An 18,904-nucleotide genomic window follows, 5' to 3' on the forward strand; every position below is an offset into this window, starting at 1 on the left:
AATTATGTGTAGAAAACATCAAAAATACTTTCTCTTTTTTTCCTGTTTCTGGTTTGCAAGCAAGGATACAAACACGTTATATCGTGACAGCGAAAAAAAAAAAACTTTCCCCACAAAAACAGGACTGGTTACGTTTCATAAATGCAAAACAGAATTTAACCTCATTCCTGATCAATTTCCCATCAGGGTTTATGGCTTCGAGCCTGGTACGAAGATGTAAAAAAAGGCCAAAGAGACGAACTTCTTTGCAGATATTACACAGGAGAGAAGGTGTTGGATTTCTAGTTAAGAAAAAGGATGCTTATCGACTCCATAGCCAAAAACAAGACGCGCGAATAGTTGGATCGTAAGTAGATGGGAAACGATTACCAATGTTTATTATTTTAAAATATTTCGATATTGAGGAAAAAAAAAGGAAAGTCCAAGTGAAGCACCGAGAAATGAACCATTTTATCCACAAGGAAGGCGTATAAAAAAGATGCAGCACATAAATTGCGAAATAATGGGCGCATATGCGTGGAGAAGAAATTGCCCATTTAATACAGGCGCGTCGTGATGGGCCATAAAGTAAGTGAAAACAGCAATGGAGGGATCCGCGCGCGCAACGTTAAGGATGGCAACGGTTAACGGAGGAGAGTTGATCGTGCAAGTGCAGTAGTTGCAGTCGACTGTGGACTATAATATTCACACCCGCTGGATCGTGAACGATGGCAAGGAAGGACGTTGTAAATAAGGCACTGCAATTAAATTCGTAGTTTGGCCGTTCCATCCAGTAAGAGTTTTGAATACTTAAAACCTATCCCCCCTGTCGTTGCAAGCGTTCAGTTTGTTTTAAGTTTTATTTTTCAAACTATAAGTCATTCAAAATGCTTGAACAAATTTATTCCAAACATCTTTTCGATTTCCCTTTCGCTGTGGAAGCGTTTTTACGCATCATCGCGACACGAAACACAATACAGAAACGAAAGAGAGACGATTGTATTTTGTAATTCAAAATCTTCAAAATCCGGTCCAAATCCAGTTAGCCCGAAGGAAGATCACCCCGATACACGTCCCGCGAACGGTGGATGAGTCGGTTGGATTGGTTTTTTGTCGTCCTTCTGTTTCTTTCACGGCCCTGTGTATCTGCAGCGCTGTTTTTGTATGTGAAAAAGTAATTTTGTCCTTTCGCTCTTACTCTCTCTCTCTCTCTGTTGCCTTCCGCTGTATCTGTCTGCTGCATCATGTCATACAAGCATTCCAGGGTGAACCAGGCGGTATGCTCCAATAAATTCGTAACTTTCCCATCCTGACGCCGTTCCAAACTCGTTTACTTTCCCATCCATGTCATATGTGATCCTTTCTGATCCTCAATAATGTACATCGTTATATAAAGCGAAGGTACATACACAATTCCTAATCGATGGGACAGCAGGATGTCAATATTCGATCGGAACAGCCCTTCTTCCCCGCATTGAGTGAGCTGAAAATACCGTAAAACAACAAACAGATACCACAACTTAAGCGAATGTGTAGCTTCCTTTCTCAGGACCAGCTGACAGACAGACAAACAGTAACGGTTGCCCTTTTGTAGGACCTTCGACAACAAGGAAAGAAGGAGAAAAAACAGACTTTTTCATAAACAAGTTTGTTAGCATTTCCCCCATCGCTACTTAACTGTGTCTGTTCATTGACGCAGAAGGAAATCGAAGGAAGAAGGGAAAGAAAATGGAATCGTCACCTTTGCCAGGTTGCAATGGTACTTTCTCATCCTAGGCACACAGAATAGACGACGACGACGACGATGCGGAAGTTTTGGTTTTACTTCATTCCCATGGAATACGTAAACAGCACATACGGAGTGTTGTTGGTGCTGCTTTGCATTTCCGGTTCTATTCTGGGATTTTGAACTTTGACTTTTTTTACGAAAGGATTTGCGGAGTGCCTTTGATAACCGAGAATGGTTGAAGAAGCAACAATTTCCGGTAAGAACAAATTAAGCGTCTTCAACATTCTAATCAGGCTTTCAGTTTTGTAAAACATTTCCCATGTACATTAATTCTCAAAAGGTCCATTTCAGATCTTTGTACTTTTAAAGATGCATTCCAGATGTTAATTTGGCAACGCATCGAGAATTGACATCTGCTTAGGCAGATATAAAAATCATATCAAAGTAGGTCGTGCCGATGTACATTTGTCAGCAATTTTTTTTTACTCAAGGGGCGTCATCAACTGCGTGCATCAGGAAAGGTTCTTCTAGATAGCCGCGTTACACCTTTATCCGTTATATCGTCGTGCAATTTTATGTGAAAATCATCCAAAACAGCTTAATATAATAAAAGAAAAAACCGAAGAAAAAATTTTGCCAATAATCATTTGACCAATGTCTTACCCGATAATTCGCCGTCGAAAGGTAAAATCGTCACACTTTCTTTAGCTTGAGCACACGACGACCTTGGGACAAACGATTCTTTCCGAATGCTTCCTTGTCCTACTGTTTCTTGTGCGGTTATCGGGATCTGAATTTGCAACGGGGGAGTATTGGAGTGGAAGAGGCCAACGACCTTGGGACGACCTTGGGACAAACGATTCTTTCCGAATGCTTCCTTGTCCTACTGTTTCTTGTGCGGTTATCGGGATCTGAATTTGCAACGGGGGAGTATTGGAGTGGAAGAGGCCAACGAACACGACCGGTACCGTTGGAATGACGATTCTTCCACCTGGAGCAACTTCCGCTAGCAGTCGGTTTGCCGTTGTGCTGTAGCAGTCCCGCGTTGCAACAGCTGCCTCCTCTTTCTGGGCGCGCTTCAGCAATGTACCCTATCCATCCTGCGTAGTGCCGTTCGTTCGTACCGGGAAGGTTTTCCGCTTTCCCACTTTTCCTCACACGAAAAACACTGTCGATTGTGTACACTTCTTGTGATCATACACACACACACGCACACGTGCTCACTTTTCTATTGATCTCTTATGCTTTTCACACACAGCAGCACCACCTTACCCACCAAAATACTGACCGCTACACAACGACACACACACATAAACACAATAAAATAGCTATTTAAACACACAGATACACATCTACACACACAGACAACGTGAAAAGAACATATGACACACCAAACAAAAAAACGCGGACACTGAAAAAACGGGGAAAAATGAGAAAAATCGCGCTTTAGGGAAAATTTCGCACACACACACACACACACACACAACGCTTATGCTGCTGCGTTCCAGCACACTAGGGAAACACACAACGGGAAACGTTCGAGGTGTGTTGGCCACATTGCTTGAGGGAAGCGAGCGCTCTGTACATCATCCGCCCTGTTGTGTCAGCTTCATGGCCATCTACTACTACTGCTGCTGCTATTCTGCATAACTTTCCACGGAAAACTGCATGGCAAAACGGGAGACACCCCTTCAGCGGACAGGGTTGCTATCGTACGTACACGCGTATGCTACCCCAGGGAACACAAATACAAGCAGCGACAGCGGCAGCACCACCAACCCTTCGTACCCCGTGTACAAAACAACACCTTTTCGGGAAAGAAAAGGTGCATGGGAAAATGAAGCTGCTTATACTGCATTAACGCTACCAGATGAGCTGTGCGCTGGCTGGATCGATGCGATGTGTCTGTTGCGTCGTGGTGCAATGCGCGCCCGGGATAAGGAGTTTTACTCCAAATTTGTGGAGTTTTCCTCTATTACAATGGCAACCTGGATGCAGACGCAATGACGACCTCAGCTTATCTACCGATTTCTTCCATAGCACCGCCACAGTCTTTAGTAGCGCAACGCCATCCATCCCATCCTCTCTCACACAAACACACGCACCACCACCACCACCATCATCAGGGGTTGCTTTGCTGGGCGCATCCAACGTCGTCGTCGTCTTGCCGCGCCTGCTTCCTCTTGGATGACGTTTGGTTTTTTTTCGGGGGCTATAGCTTTCGATTAAAATTCGGCTTTTCCACTTTTCCTGCCGACTACTGGGCTCTTGTAATCTGTGCACCAGAAAGGGCTTACTTAAAAAAGGGAACGTAGGAATTTAAAGAAAAAATAGCGACGAGAAGAAACGCAATGACACAATGCCTCCTCACAATACACATACACATTCACAAAACTTCGCAAAAGGCAGCCTTAGTGCAAATGGGCGAAAAAAAAGAAAACGAGAACACAGAGAGACCGAGCACGTACACCACAGGAAAACCAGCAGCAGCAGCAGCAGCAGTGTGTTCGTTTTTTCGAAAAGGTTGGAACGCAAAATTCACAATTCACGCTACTCACAGAAGAGACGTTTATTCACGGCGTTGTTGGCACAGTTTTGCAAAGCATCGACCACTGATCGGACCGCGCGCGACACACAACATAAGCACTGGAAAAATGTGCTTCGCTACCGAGAGTTGATGGCGGCGCGATGGCGTACGCGTAGTATGCGTCGTCACGGCGGGCACGTTTACGAGCTTTTCTACCACGGGTTCACGGAAATTCACTAGTGTGTGGGTTTGCGCGCACGCGATGAACGATTGTATGCTACCGATTCCAGATTGCCAACCTTTACTATTTTACCTTTTCCTGTGGGGGGAATCGATCAATTTCAGCTAGGAACGATTCGACAGCAGCATCGAGGTTGCGTTTTGTAGCTTTTGTTTTCTAGTGATGGGCGCTCCTTCTGCTCTCATAGCCCAGGGCCAAGTGAAGCCGAGGTCTATTCAGCGGGTTGCAATGTGCGCACCAAGTTGACACGTTTGACAGTTTTGTTTTGACAGTGCGTGTACGCCAGGTGCTAAGTTTAGCGGGGTTCATCAATTTTTGTTGGTAAAATTATGTTATTTTACTATCTTTTAGTAAAATGTTTAATTAAAATTCAAGACGTGAAACGTGAAAAACTTTTTCGTTTTTCAAACGTGAAAAACTATTGAATAAATATGAGTTTCTTGTGTTTATTTAATGAGCAATGCCTGGGAATGTCACTTACAAAGAAATCAATGGTAGCGATGGTTCGGATTGATGAAACGTGCTACGGAATGAATCCGTTCCAGTCAAGATATCTACAGTGCATAATGTTTGAAGGAATTCGTTTGTTAAAGCTTAGCAAACAATGGAAAAGAGGTGTAATCGGGGTGTTTGTGATCATTATTCAGTCAATTTCTTAAGATATCAGCTCAAAACTAAATAAAAAAGGTGTTTTCGAAGGATTCACTTGCACGTGTGGAATGGCTAAAACAAAAAATATCCCACTGTGCCTACTAGACGTCAACATAACATACAAAACAGCCCTGACAGCTGAATTGTTTACCCGCTCAAAAGCATTCCCAAAGGTTCGCTTGTAATGTGTTGTCGGTGAACCGAAATGGTAAGTAATGGAATGTGGAATTGGTTTTTTTCTTCTTGCAACTAATTATCATGCTGCATCCTTACTTATGATGACTATAGTAAAAGGTTTGAGTCAAAGTTGAGCCGGTGCAGCTAAAAGCAGCATCGTGTTGTTCCTTGGACGAATGACGAAAACTAGCATACTGAAGGTTAAGGAAGTGCTGTGATGAACCTTGCCGGAAGATATTAGTTATATCAGAGTTTGTATTCCTGGTACTTATCTTTTTCTCTGATTACAGGTACGAAAATGCATCCAAAACCTCAAAAACTCTTGTTATGCCATTACTGAGCGATCCATGGTATCGTAGGCCGCCTTGAAGTCATTGAACAGGTGGTGCCCCTGGCATTTATGGAGGATCTGCCGTAGAGGAAAGATTTGGTCAGTTGTCGATTTGCTGAATGCAAATCCAGCTACAAATTCCGACGAAATCTGTAGCAAGGGGTGCAAGTCTGCAGAAGAGTTCTCCGGACAGGAGGATATAGCCAGCAGTACTGTGATGGCCCGGAAGTCGTTTTTTTTGTTCACCGGGTGTATGACATCCAGTTTCCACACGTCCGGTAATGCATCGGTCAGCCGATGCATGAGATGGCAAGCCTCTCTGGACCCATCTTGAACAGTTCGGCCACCAACTCATCGCTGGCAGCTGTTTTGTTACATTTCAACTGTTTGATGGCACTGACGACGTCGTCGAGGAATGGCCTCGTCATCGGTATGCTGGCTGTCGTAATACTGCTTTCCTTTGCTTTTTGCGCCTGGTTCGATGTCTCCAGCAGCTGCTCCGTTAAGTAGCACTTTCACCTATTGATCACCTCTCGTTCGTCCAACAGGATATTTGCCTCCTCTTACCAGAACATAGCAATAAGATAAGAAATTAATACTATCGTAAAGCTCAAACGCTGCTAAAAGGGTATAAGATATATTTTCGGATAAATCAAGCACAAACAGTAATATCATCCATTCAACGTTTTTATACATCAGTATCCCCTTCCGCTTGCGGAACAGGTTTATTACATCGGGTTTGATTAACAAGATATACGAGATGATCGGTGGCCATGGCATGACAACACCCTACCCCGTTCAATGAATATTGTATTTTTGATAGTATTTATTCGCTCGGCTCGATATAGCCCGACACACGATGCTCCTCTTTCAGAAGGTACCCAGCAGTGTGGGTCGTTAGTCTATTAAAATACCTTTCTATCTGCACATTCATCCTTTCTTTTTTTCCTGGATATCGCCCCCCGGAACTGCTATTTATCGCGTGCCGAATTGATTAAAATTTACTTCCCTTTAGTAGACATGGCTCCCAAAACCATTCGGGCGGTCGAATCGGGAGGTAATACTATTTGCCTTTCGTGGACGTTCAACGTTTGTTGTGCCATTCTGTATGTTGGCCTTTTATTTTCCTTTGAATTCAAACATAGTGGCCGGTTCCTGAATCATTCTTTTCGGTGTATCTTTTCCAGATTGTGGTTACTACTACTACTACTACTAAATCGCCTACAGTATCATCATCACAGCTATTCATGTGTATCAAGAAAGGCAATTTAAAACTGCGAAAAACACGTACATTACATACATTAAGACACATACATACAGACAGACATACAGTCAGACAAACATCCATCTATTTTGACGATCGACGGTGGACAGTTTTTTTGGGGGGGAAGGGAAACTAAACTAAATTATAGGGCTCTTTCTTTACCCTTCTTTCTTTTCAAGAACTGAGAGAAAGAGCAGCATAATGGTGCATTTTTGGTTTGGCATTCACATCAACAAGAAGAACCAAGATTGATCCAAAAAAACCGTATATGCTCTTTGTACAATTTCTTCTTAATCTCGTGTCCTGCTTGGGAAAGGCTAGTATGACTCCCCTCGAATGACTTTGACTGTTTGCATACATGTTAGTCGTTCGGGAATGGGACGGGAAAAGAAAATTAAAGGAATTATCCGAAGAAGAAACTAGAATAAAGAAGCGGGAATGCAATGTTTGTCCACCAACCGTCGTCATTCGGTCTTCCGGTTGCATTATTGAAGCACACATACACACAGTATGTGTGTCTCATCTTCGTTCAGTTGATATCTATTGTTCCCTTAGAATCGTATTAGTTTACCCCACAATATGCCTGGATCGGTTCTGCCATCGGTTCTATACTTTTTTACTGCCTTTTTTTTTGCTGTTCGATCTTGGGGCCATTGTTAATCCCGCGTCATCCCCTATCTTTTATTTTATTGTATTAGAATCTTTCGCTTTAAACGACGGTCACCGCTCTCTAACAGTTGAAAATAGGTTTGATATTGAGTTTCAGTTGGCGGCGTCGATTTGTTCATATCCTGCAGTGTGCCTCATCACAATTCGGGTAAAATAGTATTCTCTCTATGGTCAATATCTAGTTAGTTTCAGGTTAACAATCAGACCTGTTTTTCTTCTGCTGCTTGCTTGCTTGGTTTGGTTCTACAACGACGGGTAAACGCTTTGCCAGAGGACCTAGGTCTATACTTCCATCAATAATATATGTGTATATCTATTTAGAGTGTGTATATGTTTATATCAGTATGTATGTACAAAACCATACACGCTGCTATGCTGTTGTATATATGTGAGTTCTACTCCTATTTCCATGCATGGCTATGCCGGAAGGACATTACAATCATCGCCGTGCATCAGTAGTATTGGTGGTGATGATGGTGGTAGTCTTTGGTGTAGTGTTCCGTTGTGCATATTTTCTGCTCCAATACAAAACTACTGCAACTACAACCTACAACTGCACTAGTGATACTCGGCATCTTCAACCTCGCCGGACGCAAATCACGTGTTTGTATAGTTTATTGTATGATTTTTTTCCCCATTCCATTCAATCCTTCTAAGCTTCAAATGTCTCTTCCTTCCACTGTACTACGCTTTCGAGCGTGATAAGACGTGCTAGTGCACCTTCTTTCTGCTTGTCTTTACTGCGGTAGGACACATTTCAGTCAAGTGCACCGTTTCCCTTCGAGGGTTAGGATGCTCGAAGCGCGAACATATTGTGTGATAGGGGGAGGGGCAATTCTTACCTTTCTTTATTGGTTACTTGCAGGAACAGTCACGATTACACATCAATTCTATGTGGAGAGGGGAAGGGGGGATGGGTGCGACTAACCGCCCCGGTGGGTAGGTAGTATCATACGACGTCCGGAATATAAATCGGATTGTGATAAGTGTGTACGTTCATATTTGCTTTAATTTGTGTGCTTTTTTTTCAACAAATTTGTCCCATTACATATTTGTCCACGCTCCGTGCTGGTGCTTGGGTGGAGCTCGTCAGTCAGTACAATAGAGACATAACGGTCAACACAAAACAACATCCATTATTTGCACATTTATGTAAGAAGCTTGTTGATAGGAGGAAACATTCAAGGATAGTACTAGCAGTACGGGGTAGTGTAGTTTGTTATGCTTTTATCAAGTGTATTTGCAAACTCTCAGCGGTGTGGAAAGATGCAGTTCAAATAAATTAGTTTAATTATCAGATGTACAGGTGGAAGAGTGTCGTCTTCAACGAAACCTAACCGTAGAAAGGAAGGCTACAGTAACATTAAACATTAAAAATTCAAATTTAATTCGTTTTTTTTTTTGGAAAACCGGCCTAAACATAAACAAAACATAAACAAACAAACAATAAACAAAATGATAAAGACTGAGAGTATCTTCAGTAGAGATCATGTTCTATGTCTGGTAGAATCACCATAGAATTAATACGATATGAACTGTTTTGAATGGATGAAGCATATAACTAACATCCATTTAAAATGGCCTCATTTCCAGGCTCTGCCACCGTTAGATATCCATCTGTGAATAATACGTTGGGAGAAAAAGCAATCCCAACTATTTTCTGTAAATGACTGTAGTGACCAATATCTCAGAAAGTAAAAATCAATAAATTTCCCCTTTTTGTTTTTTGACGTATTTATTTATTATTTAAAAATGTTTCAGTCATAAAAATGGAGATCAACAAACGTAGCCGTTTGTTGATCTCCATTTTTATGGTCCGTCGCCGAAATTGTCAACAAAATAACAGCAATTATCGAAGCTAATTTGCATGTTAATAGTCGTGGCGTCGCTTACAAGCTAAAGATTTACCGTTAAAACATTTTTGAATGCTGTGTGCAAACTTTGAATCAAAAAAAGAAGTTCCATGTTTGGATGTCACACACAATTGATGCCAAAAAAACGTAACGGAACGAATTTCCCATCTGCAAAGCCTTGGTAAAATAGAGTAGCGATGAAAAAACGATCGTCGAAGCGCGGCGAGGTGTTCAAACTTTAGCTAAACTAGAACTAACGGCCAGAAAGATTTTGCTGTGTATTTGGAGGAACTGGAAGCAGTGGCGGATCAAGGTCTTTGGAGGCCCCAGGCGACAAGCATGTGGGGTCCATATAATATTCAAATCAAAAGTGCTGATTGACGGGGCCCTAGGGTGGAGTGGCTAACACGGGAGCCAACTGCCTAGTCCGTCCACCGTTAGATCCGCTACTGACTGGAAAGGAATAATTTATTACACGTTTACGGACCATACGGCTAAACACTACATTCAGATCCCTTCTGTTAACAACTGTACCATTTGAAGCTATGGATTTATTTGTAGAAATAGCCAGAATTGGTCAAAAGAATTTAAAGTCATCTGGAACTGGGGTATCGACAACAACATACAGTGACCGCCAATAATACCAAAAATGATGATGTGTAAAACCAATGCACATCAGATAAAATTGAGATTGTCAAGTCAATTTTCAACGAATCTACTTACTTTTGGACTCAAACGAATAGTTCAGCTACTGATGATTATTCTATCAAAAATTGTTAAAGTTATAACTAGTAGAAGTATCAAAATACCTTTTTGAAAAGCGTGCTTAAATGTGGTCTTGCATTATTGGTGGTCGCTGTATATTTTGTTGTGAGATATATGCAAGGATGATGGATTTAATCTGGTTTAACTACAACCTTGAGATCATATAGGTTGTGAGCCGTTACAGTAACGAATTATTTGTACAGTATGATCTCCCTAAGTCTGAACAAGTAATGAGAACGGTACCTGACAACTAAGCCCATAAAATATTTTTCTACATCTTTCGATATTGAAACAGAACTAAACTGTGACCGGTATCGAGGGCTTCAGCAGCGTTTAATTACCATAATTTGTAACATTATCCCAATCAGTTCTTCTACCAGCAGCGTGCTTGAAATTTTGGAGACAAAATTAAAAGAACTCATAGCTTGTCACCAAAACTGTGAAATTAAAAATATAATGGAGAACTTTTCCACTTGCAGACCTGATATTTCGCAACAAAGAAGCTTAAATTGGAAAGCGTGTTTAAGTTCCTGTAAAGATTAGGCCCTCGTCTTGCATGATATAGTGCTTGGCGTGTATGATTAAGTATGTTTTAAGTATGCATTCCCTTTCACCCAATCTCGACGTAATCTCTCTCGCTGTAGATGCACCATAATGTTCGTCGATTTTCTTGTTTTTTTTTATCAATCAAGGATAGAAAGGATAAATAATGAAATAATAACGCTGCTAAAACCGTTACTTTTTTCATGTTCAAATTGATAGAATAATCCTTTCAACGATATAAGTGTAGTATAATCTTACCGAAGGACACACGAAGCACGCAAGCAGGATAATAATAGTTTCCTACGAAAGTACGTGAGATCTAGCCAGCTGGCCACTGGCAAGGGAGGATCTCATTTTAGCCTTCCTTCCTTCTCTAGTTGCCACCCATTTCGAGACTTAAGACGTCTATCGGCCAGCTGCCGATGGTCTCACGCGTTCCAGGCATCCGTAAACTAATTCTCAAAACCGATCGGAACGAACATTGTGAACTCACAGTAAACTAGGGACCATCAACCCATCCCGTCCTTTTGTGGGTAGGTTTAGACGGTTTAACTCCCTTTTTTTAAATTAATCGACCCGCACAGTTCGCACTGCCAATCGGTGGAGCGCAGCGGTTCGATTAATTTAGCTACGTTTCCGATCATAACTCGTGACAGTCACGCTTTCCCCAGTGTCCGTGGCAGTTGCCAGAGCGTTGCGGGCTAGTGTACGAGTACATGTTGTACCCGGGTATGATGTGAACGCGTACGTCCGCCGTCGGTCGATTGCCATCGGCTCGCTGACGTCTCGAGACGGCTACCGTCGTCTTGCAGCAGCAGTAGTTGAACAGGCTGATGTAAGCGCTCCGGAAGTGACGATTGGTGAGACAGTAGATGACGTTGTGAAAGCACGACTTGGACAGCCCGATCCAGACGGTCGTGTAGAAGACGCGGTTCGAGACGAACCGTGCCGTACCGTAGGCGAAGATGATGCAGAACGGCAGCCAAAAGACGACAAAGATCAGGAAGCTGTAGAAGTTGGTGCGGGCCAGCGACAGGTCCCAGGTGTAGGCAAGGCTCGGCTTAAAGTTCGGCAGTGCCATCGTACGCTTCACGTCCACGATGATGCGTATGTGCGTGATGAAGGTGAGCAGCAGCGGTAGCAGCACGATCAGACCGACTACGCCCGCCTCCTGCGGGATGTCCTGATGGACGCGCCAGTTGCAGTAATCGAACCGGATGTCGTACACGAACTGCATGCCGGACAGGATGCAGGCGACGGACCAGATTAGCAGTAGGATAGCGGTCGTGTTAGATTTGTTGAACCAACCGACCTCATTCTGGAACGTGCACAGCCGCAGATAGTTCTCAACCGCCATCATCTGTTTTAACGGGCGGGGTTTGAATGGGAAAATAAAGTCATTAGTGGTGGATAAGGCAATGCACGGCACGTACGTAGGTATATACACCAGGAACAGTTTCGGTTTTGGTAAGAGATTGCATTTTGCCAGCAAAGTCCTGTCTCCCCGCGTGGTCAAGGATAGGAAAGCAAACATACAGTGTACATACATCGATATCGTAACACAACACAACATAAAGTAAACCATGAACTTTTTGCCGGCAACTTCCGGCATTTACTTCCGGATCACCGGTACTCTGTTTTCATCGTGTGCATCGGGCGAGCTGATGAATTACTCTTACCTGATTGTGTACGGCCCCGAGAGAGGTTGACCTTTACTTAGTGGCTCGATTTCATCGCCTCCCGGTAAGGTAGGGGCGGATCTGTTCAATTTTGCCCATTCTCTAACCATGGAAGGTCCATGTATTACTTCAACGATGGTGGGGTTTCGTGGGTGAGCTACTAACCTACTTTTAGGGTGGTACAGCCGGGCAGGGAGTTATAGTGCAGTGTGGCAAACGTGGACGTCAGATAGACGTATTGTGTAAGAACTAAATGCGGTGGTAGGGCTGATGAAGGTGCACCCTAATGCACACTCGTTAGACGGGAGTAAAATGGTGCTATGATGAAGCTTGGCTAATTAGGTCGAGTGTGATAATTTACAAGCTATTGCACGATTCTAGTAATCGAAATCTTGGATGCATTACATAGTTAGATCGAATGTTTTAAGGCGGTAAAGTCTACTCTCGTCCCGATAAACTATTTTGGATATTATTTAAATTTTCCTAATAAGAAGCAAATACGGAGAAGGATCCAAAAGTAATTTAACTGCGTTCTGATATAAGAATACAGTGATGGACAATAGTTTAAGATAATCTGCTGTTGTAGATAATGTCAAAATGAGACTGTGAAGTCAGTTCCCATCAAATCGACCTATTTTTTTTTGTAAAATAAGTTGAAAATTTTGAAAAAACGTTCCTATAACTAGATAAATTCATAAATCGGTTTTTAAATCTCTTTTTCTATTCTGATGAAAATATGATTAAAGAACAAAATAATATCAAATAAGACAGTTAATAACATTAACAAACAAACCAAATTTTAGTTTTATAATTTTGTGTATCTCCTTTTTACTTTTTTCAACGACAGATTTGGCTAGCTTTGATAATAAAAAAAAGATAGCTTTTATAATGTTTAAACTATTGAAAAAACCTTTTAAGTTATTTTATTCTTGCGCAATCATTTATGAAATTATTATTAAAAACAAAATTGTTCTAGAGCCAAAGAATAAGAAGGATATCATTATTATGTTTATATAATTTGGTCATCTCAAGCGGTGTTGACAATACGGCATTGTACTGTCAAAATTAATTATAAGTAAATAAATAAATGAATAATTAAATAAAGTTGTTTTAAATAGTACAGATGCTGATGAACATTTTATCAAATTTCGGTAAAGTTACATCTAGTAGAAGTATCGAGAGTAGCAGTTAAAAATCGGCTAAAAAGGTGGTCTTCAATTATTGTCCGTCACACATGTTGTATGAATATTGAAAAAAATATTATCGTCTAAAGGGTATGTGTTTTCCAAGGAACCCTAAAAGCTCACTACAGACATAAGATCATACAGAACTCGTGTATGAAAGTCTTAAGAAGTAAATAAAATATTTATCTTTGCTACTCATCAACTTTCAAAACGACACTTTCTAGCCAATCCTTTTTAACCTCTCCTCCAACAAGTTTTCCAGTAAAAATGGATGTTACTGAGTACTCCCTGTGAATGTTCTCACCTGAATCAGTCATCCTGGCTAGTGGGAAAATAGGTACAGAATAGGTTTGGTCGCTATAAATACTTCACCTCTCTGTCTTATTATAATAGAAGCACTAATTAAATTTTGAAGCTTTCAAAAAGAATTTGAAAAATAGAATCCTATTTATTACTGAGTTACTGATATTATTTAGATTATGTATATCGATCGCTTTAATATTTCATTTTCTTCGCCAAAAATAGATGATTGACATAATTCCGTAGCTACTAATAATGTGTTTCTTGTGTTTTCCTTTTCTAAAATGCTTCTCAGTAGCCGCACCCGTATTTGAGCACCTTAACTTAGCTTTTCTGTTCCTTAGAATAAAGGCAATGTGTACTATATTAAGCTCTAAAATGAACACACTTACTCCCTTGCCAAATTTTTCATGCATTAGTGATAGAAGTAAAGCAGAATTAAATGTAACGAAACACACTTACACAACACACAACGACACAGTACGTGACAATGTATTTAATGCGAATCGATCAATACTTACGGCTAATGTTAAAATGCTAACCAAAAACGAGCAAGCAGCTAAGAACCAGTGAAATTTGCATACTTCCGTGTCGGAATTATCGATACCAGCCAGCAGGACGATGGTGGACGCTGGCATCACTACGCTAGTGATAAGTAAATCGGCGAGCGCTATGTTCACTATGAATGCATTGCCTGTAAATAGTATCGGTAAGTTTGGTTGCATACAGCATCCAGTTTCTATATAGTATGGTACTAGGGAAAACGGGGTAAGGAAGATGTAAAATTACGGCATGCTTAATCCCTAAGCGAAAGCGCTATTTGTTAAAGAAATTTAAATTTTTGAAGAAGGAAAATGTCTGCTAGCGCACTATTAAAGTTGTCTAGAAGTTAACTATGTGAAAAAAGGGTTGAGATTCAATGATGAAAAATTTCTAAAACATGTTAAACATTTCCCTATATTAATCATTATAATTCAAGCACATAAGATAAACCGTAACGTAACGCTATTTGTAGAAGTAAAAAGCAATAAAGAAGATAGAGTAAAGAGCATAAAAGTTTGCAAAAAGAGGTGTCGAACATATATAGAAAAAAGAAGAAATCTTTTCCTATGCTAAATCAATGGTGGACGAGTTCTACAAGTTCAACATTGGTACTATGAAGAGAAAACAACATCCCCGGCAGACACACTACTACTGCAAAGCTGTGAAACTAGTTTTTATTTGCTACTCATCAAAGAAAGTTAAGGTGAAATAAAAAACACTCTCAACTGTTTGAACTATTTCTGCTCTATTTTCGAGAACGACGTGGAAAGGATTTCCATCCATCCCGATGCACAATTCATTGCTAGCGACGGCGTTTTGTTTTCGCCTTTTTGCTGTAAGCGATGGATGGAACCTAGCATGCCGATTCTAGCATGCCCAATGACGGCAATCGGCTTGGTGGGAGAGGGGGGGGGGGGGGCGTAAACAAACTAGTTTCATTAAGAAGAGGGGCAACACAAGGGCAAGGAAGGAAAACAAATGAGTAAAAGAAGGTAAAAACATTCTAGTGTGGCATTCTAGTAAGAGCGGAAAAACAAGCGGACGAAACTATTTCTTCAAAGTAGCGCAAAAGTTAAGCTTTGCAGAGAAATCACGCTCGGCTTTTTGGTTCGTTTTTTTTTCGAGTATGCCGGGTACGTTTAGCTCTGTGAGCCGCCAGAAATGTGAAACCCTTTTTCCTATTGTGCGACAGTGAGCTTTCAGGTTTTGTGTGATTTGATTGGATATTTTTTTACATGTTTTCGTTTAAGTCTTTTGAGCCATTGTTGCAATTATAAATGATGGTTGTAGCAGGGAAAGTTTGAACTGGCAGCTTAAAACTTACGAGATAATGTAAATAATTTAAGCTCATTTTTGTAACAGCATGGTGTCCAACTTTGACATGTAACTTTTGTAGTAGAATGCTGTTACAACTTTTAGAAATTAATATACTGCACTTTCAAATTAATGGGTCTTTTTCTGTTTAAATTATTCAAAATGTAATTCGAAACAGACTGAAGCACAGCGCAATATTAAAATTTGTCATTAAAATCATTACGTTTGATATCTTCCTTAATTAATTTAATTTTTTTTTGTAATTATTGTACAACTTATTTTAAATGTTGAAAAAAATTTGTTAGTTAGCAACGCTTGTGGCGAAGAAGTTCATACTAATATAAATTCATATAAGTATACTTCCACTGCCAAAGTTCGTTAAATCATAATTAAATGTTAATTTTAAAACACAAAGCAAGAAAAAAACTTGCAAATAAAAACAAAATTGATAAATTGACGAATATAAAGAAAATAAACTAAAAAAATAACAATAAATGAATAAATAAATAAATCGATTCAAAGAAACTTAAAACAAAATAAAATATTTTCAATGCTGAATCAGGATTGTATCACAAATTTCACTAGAAAATTGACAATACACGTTTTGGCTCTTATCTAAAAATTGGACATCAAGAAATTAAAGTACAGTCGCCTCGGCCAACAAGATGAGGAGGTCTTTTAAGTTTGTATTAATGCAAAACCGAACAATAAGCACTAATTTGACCATTCTCTCCGCTGCTGTATGTTGGGTCTAATAAATATTAGATCCCGCCATTCGCACGCGCAGTCCTATTTCATCGCCTGTATCCTTTCCTCTGAACTCGACGCTCCTTCACTTCTATCTTCTATACCCCTGTATGTCCCTTCTCGTCGACTTTGTGATAGACCACCCATATTTATCACTTCCCGCCGTTCGGTTTTTGGCCAGAATGATCCTTGGTTAAGATGTTGCGTCTCTTTCAACAGAGATCACGAGCTGTTCGACTTCAACTTTCCTATTAACCACTTCCGAACCCGCCTTCTAGAGTCCACTTCCTTTACTCCATAAAAATCCTGTACCTCTAATGACTCCTCATCATAATCACCTACAAAACCCCCTTCCCCCCTCCCTACCCTAGTTTAAGCATATACATTGCGTAGCCCGGAGAGGCAGACAATTTGAAATAAAAATAAATAAATAAATTAGCTAACGAAGAAAAAACAAAACATTCACCAAACGTTTGAATGGAAAAAATTAATCAAAAATTAATTTTTGTCTTCTTATTCTTGGTTTAATAACCTTCGAGGATATGCCGACCATAGAATGGCTTACTAAACTTGCCACCACATAGTTCAATAAGCAATCCTTACTACGATGAAACGGTTCGGATGGGATTTGAACCCTGGTGTTGCCGTGGCAGTTGTCGCCTTATTAGTAAAAAAATAATATTTCAAGTATAAACTTTTTTTATACAACCTAAAAATGTCCCATTTTAGACAAAAGTACTTAAAATTTATAAACCAAAAAAAAAGTTAGTGATCCAATCCTGAAAACATACAGAAAAATTTCCATGAAACTTACGAGAAAGTTAAAAAAACAAGCAAAATAGTATGTCATTAAAAATGAAATTGAATTACATTCTTGGTACTTGGTCAATTTAACATCAACGCCCAATGGCAAACACTACTGTCCCATCAATAAAACACTACAAAACAATCGATTTGAAACGCTTTTCCACCAACAGCAACAAACAAAAAAATAGTTCCAAATTTCTGATGACCTCATTCGAGCAAACTTTTACTCCCATCCCTGGACAAATTAACTTCCACCAAAACTGTCCGTCCAAACGACAAGCTGTCCGTTCGCAAAATGGAAACGATCGAAAAGCTCACGGACGCATTACGACCAAAGTAATCGGAGTAAAAGTAATAACCTAATTGAAAATCATGGCTGACTGGGATCAACTGGTGGACTGGAAATACTCGAGTCAACACACCCACCCACACACACACACACACTCGGAAGCTCTGGGAGGCTCACACAAACCCACCTGCTTTCTTCAGATGGTCCTCTATCATAACGGACGATATCATGAAGACGTTGCCGATGCTGCCGACGACCGAGAGACAGGCGAGCAGTAGCAGCCGGGCAAGCCGAGGCCATTCCGTCGAGAGTGTTACGGGAGATACTTCTCCACTGCCGCTTCCATTACCGTCGGCCCCCGATCCACTGCTTCCCGCCGTCGAGTGGTGAAGTTGTTGTTGGTGCTGTTGATGCTGTTGCTGTTGCTGCTGCTGCTGTTGCTGATGCTGCTGCGAGCGGGAGGAGAGGGCTAACGAGGTTACGAACCATAAATTAGGCTCGGTTCCGTTCGGTCCTTCCAGCCCAGCTGGCAGTGAGACGTCGGCCGGCGTCGTGGATTTCAGATCGTAGTAATGGTCACCGGTGGTGCCGGTCGGTGCCGACGTACGGGAACTACTACTTGTTGCTGCCGTAACGAGCTGCACCAGTAACGTTGACATGACGGCGCCAGCCAGCTGCCCGGCTGTCACCGGACCCACGAACCCGTCGGTGGGTGGGCTGGTGGTGAAGTTTGACAGCTCGGCCGTAAGGTTGTCCATGTTTACGTTTGCCTTGTCGACAGCGAAGGGATGCCCTTTCTTTCCCTTGTGTTTTTTTTTTTCGTTGGGTTGTTTTCCAAGCGCTCCAAGTTTGTTTTGCTCAATACCGTTGACCGCTATTTACTGGTGCCCGGCGGTTTCGGAGACGAGTCTCAGACGAGGGAGCAACATGGAGAAAGAATCGTTCACTTAAAGGTTCGCTTTAACGGTTCCCCCGTTTGCGCTGTGTCCTGGTGTTCGTTGGCGTATAGCGTGGCGTTGGGACACGTAACAATGTTAGCGTGTTGGTCTTTTCCGCATCCTAGCGTTGCTGGTTGCTGGATCGTCCCACGGGAGGGGCGTGCGTGGGCCTGTTGCGAAGGAGAAGGAATAATTTTAAACCTTATTAGATCGATTAGGGCACTGCGATGTGGCCGAGATGTGTTTGTTGAAACATTCAACCAGCAGCAGCTCACAGAATAATGGCCACCCATCGGAAGTAGTTGATGGTAAGTTAATTTTATTCTTACGATACTATCCCACCGTGACGTGGATATAAACAAATGGACGGGAGG

At 41.3% G+C, this 18,904-nt stretch overlaps 3 protein-coding genes across 3 annotated transcripts in view; 1 reads left to right on the forward strand and 2 right to left on the reverse strand.

Moving 5' to 3' along the window:
* The window catches only part of LOC126563507 (F-box/WD repeat-containing protein 7), a 31,564-nt gene extending 26,881 nt beyond the window's left edge, over positions 1-4,683 (reverse strand). The window contains exon 1 of the mRNA XM_050220152.1: positions 4,549-4,683. The gene's annotated coding sequence lies outside the window, so the exon portion shown is untranslated. The remainder of the gene's footprint in view (positions 1-4,548) is intronic.
* The window catches only part of LOC126562633 (calcium-binding protein E63-1), a 219,496-nt gene extending 201,357 nt beyond the window's left edge, over positions 1-18,139 (forward strand). Inside the window, exon 8 of the mRNA XM_050219190.1 lies at positions 18,130-18,139. The gene's annotated coding sequence lies outside the window, so the exon portion shown is untranslated. The remainder of the gene's footprint in view (positions 1-18,129) is intronic.
* Positions 11,296-18,352, reverse strand: LOC126562140 (melatonin receptor type 1A-like). The gene is made up of 3 exons (XM_050218568.1): positions 17,780-18,352; positions 14,414-14,586; positions 11,296-12,089 (listed from the first exon to the last, which is right to left on the reverse strand). Exons 1-3 carry the CDS (start codon positions 18,348-18,350, stop codon positions 11,370-11,372), a joined length of 1,464 nt encoding a protein of 487 aa, XP_050074525.1. The 5' UTR covers positions 18,351-18,352; the 3' UTR covers positions 11,296-11,369.
* Positions 18,353-18,904: the final 552 nt, after the last annotated feature.

Source organism: Anopheles maculipalpis, chromosome 3RL (genome assembly GCF_943734695.1).
Source record: "Anopheles maculipalpis chromosome 3RL, idAnoMacuDA_375_x, whole genome shotgun sequence".
NCBI classification, from domain to species: Eukaryota; Metazoa; Arthropoda; class Insecta; order Diptera; family Culicidae; genus Anopheles; species Anopheles maculipalpis.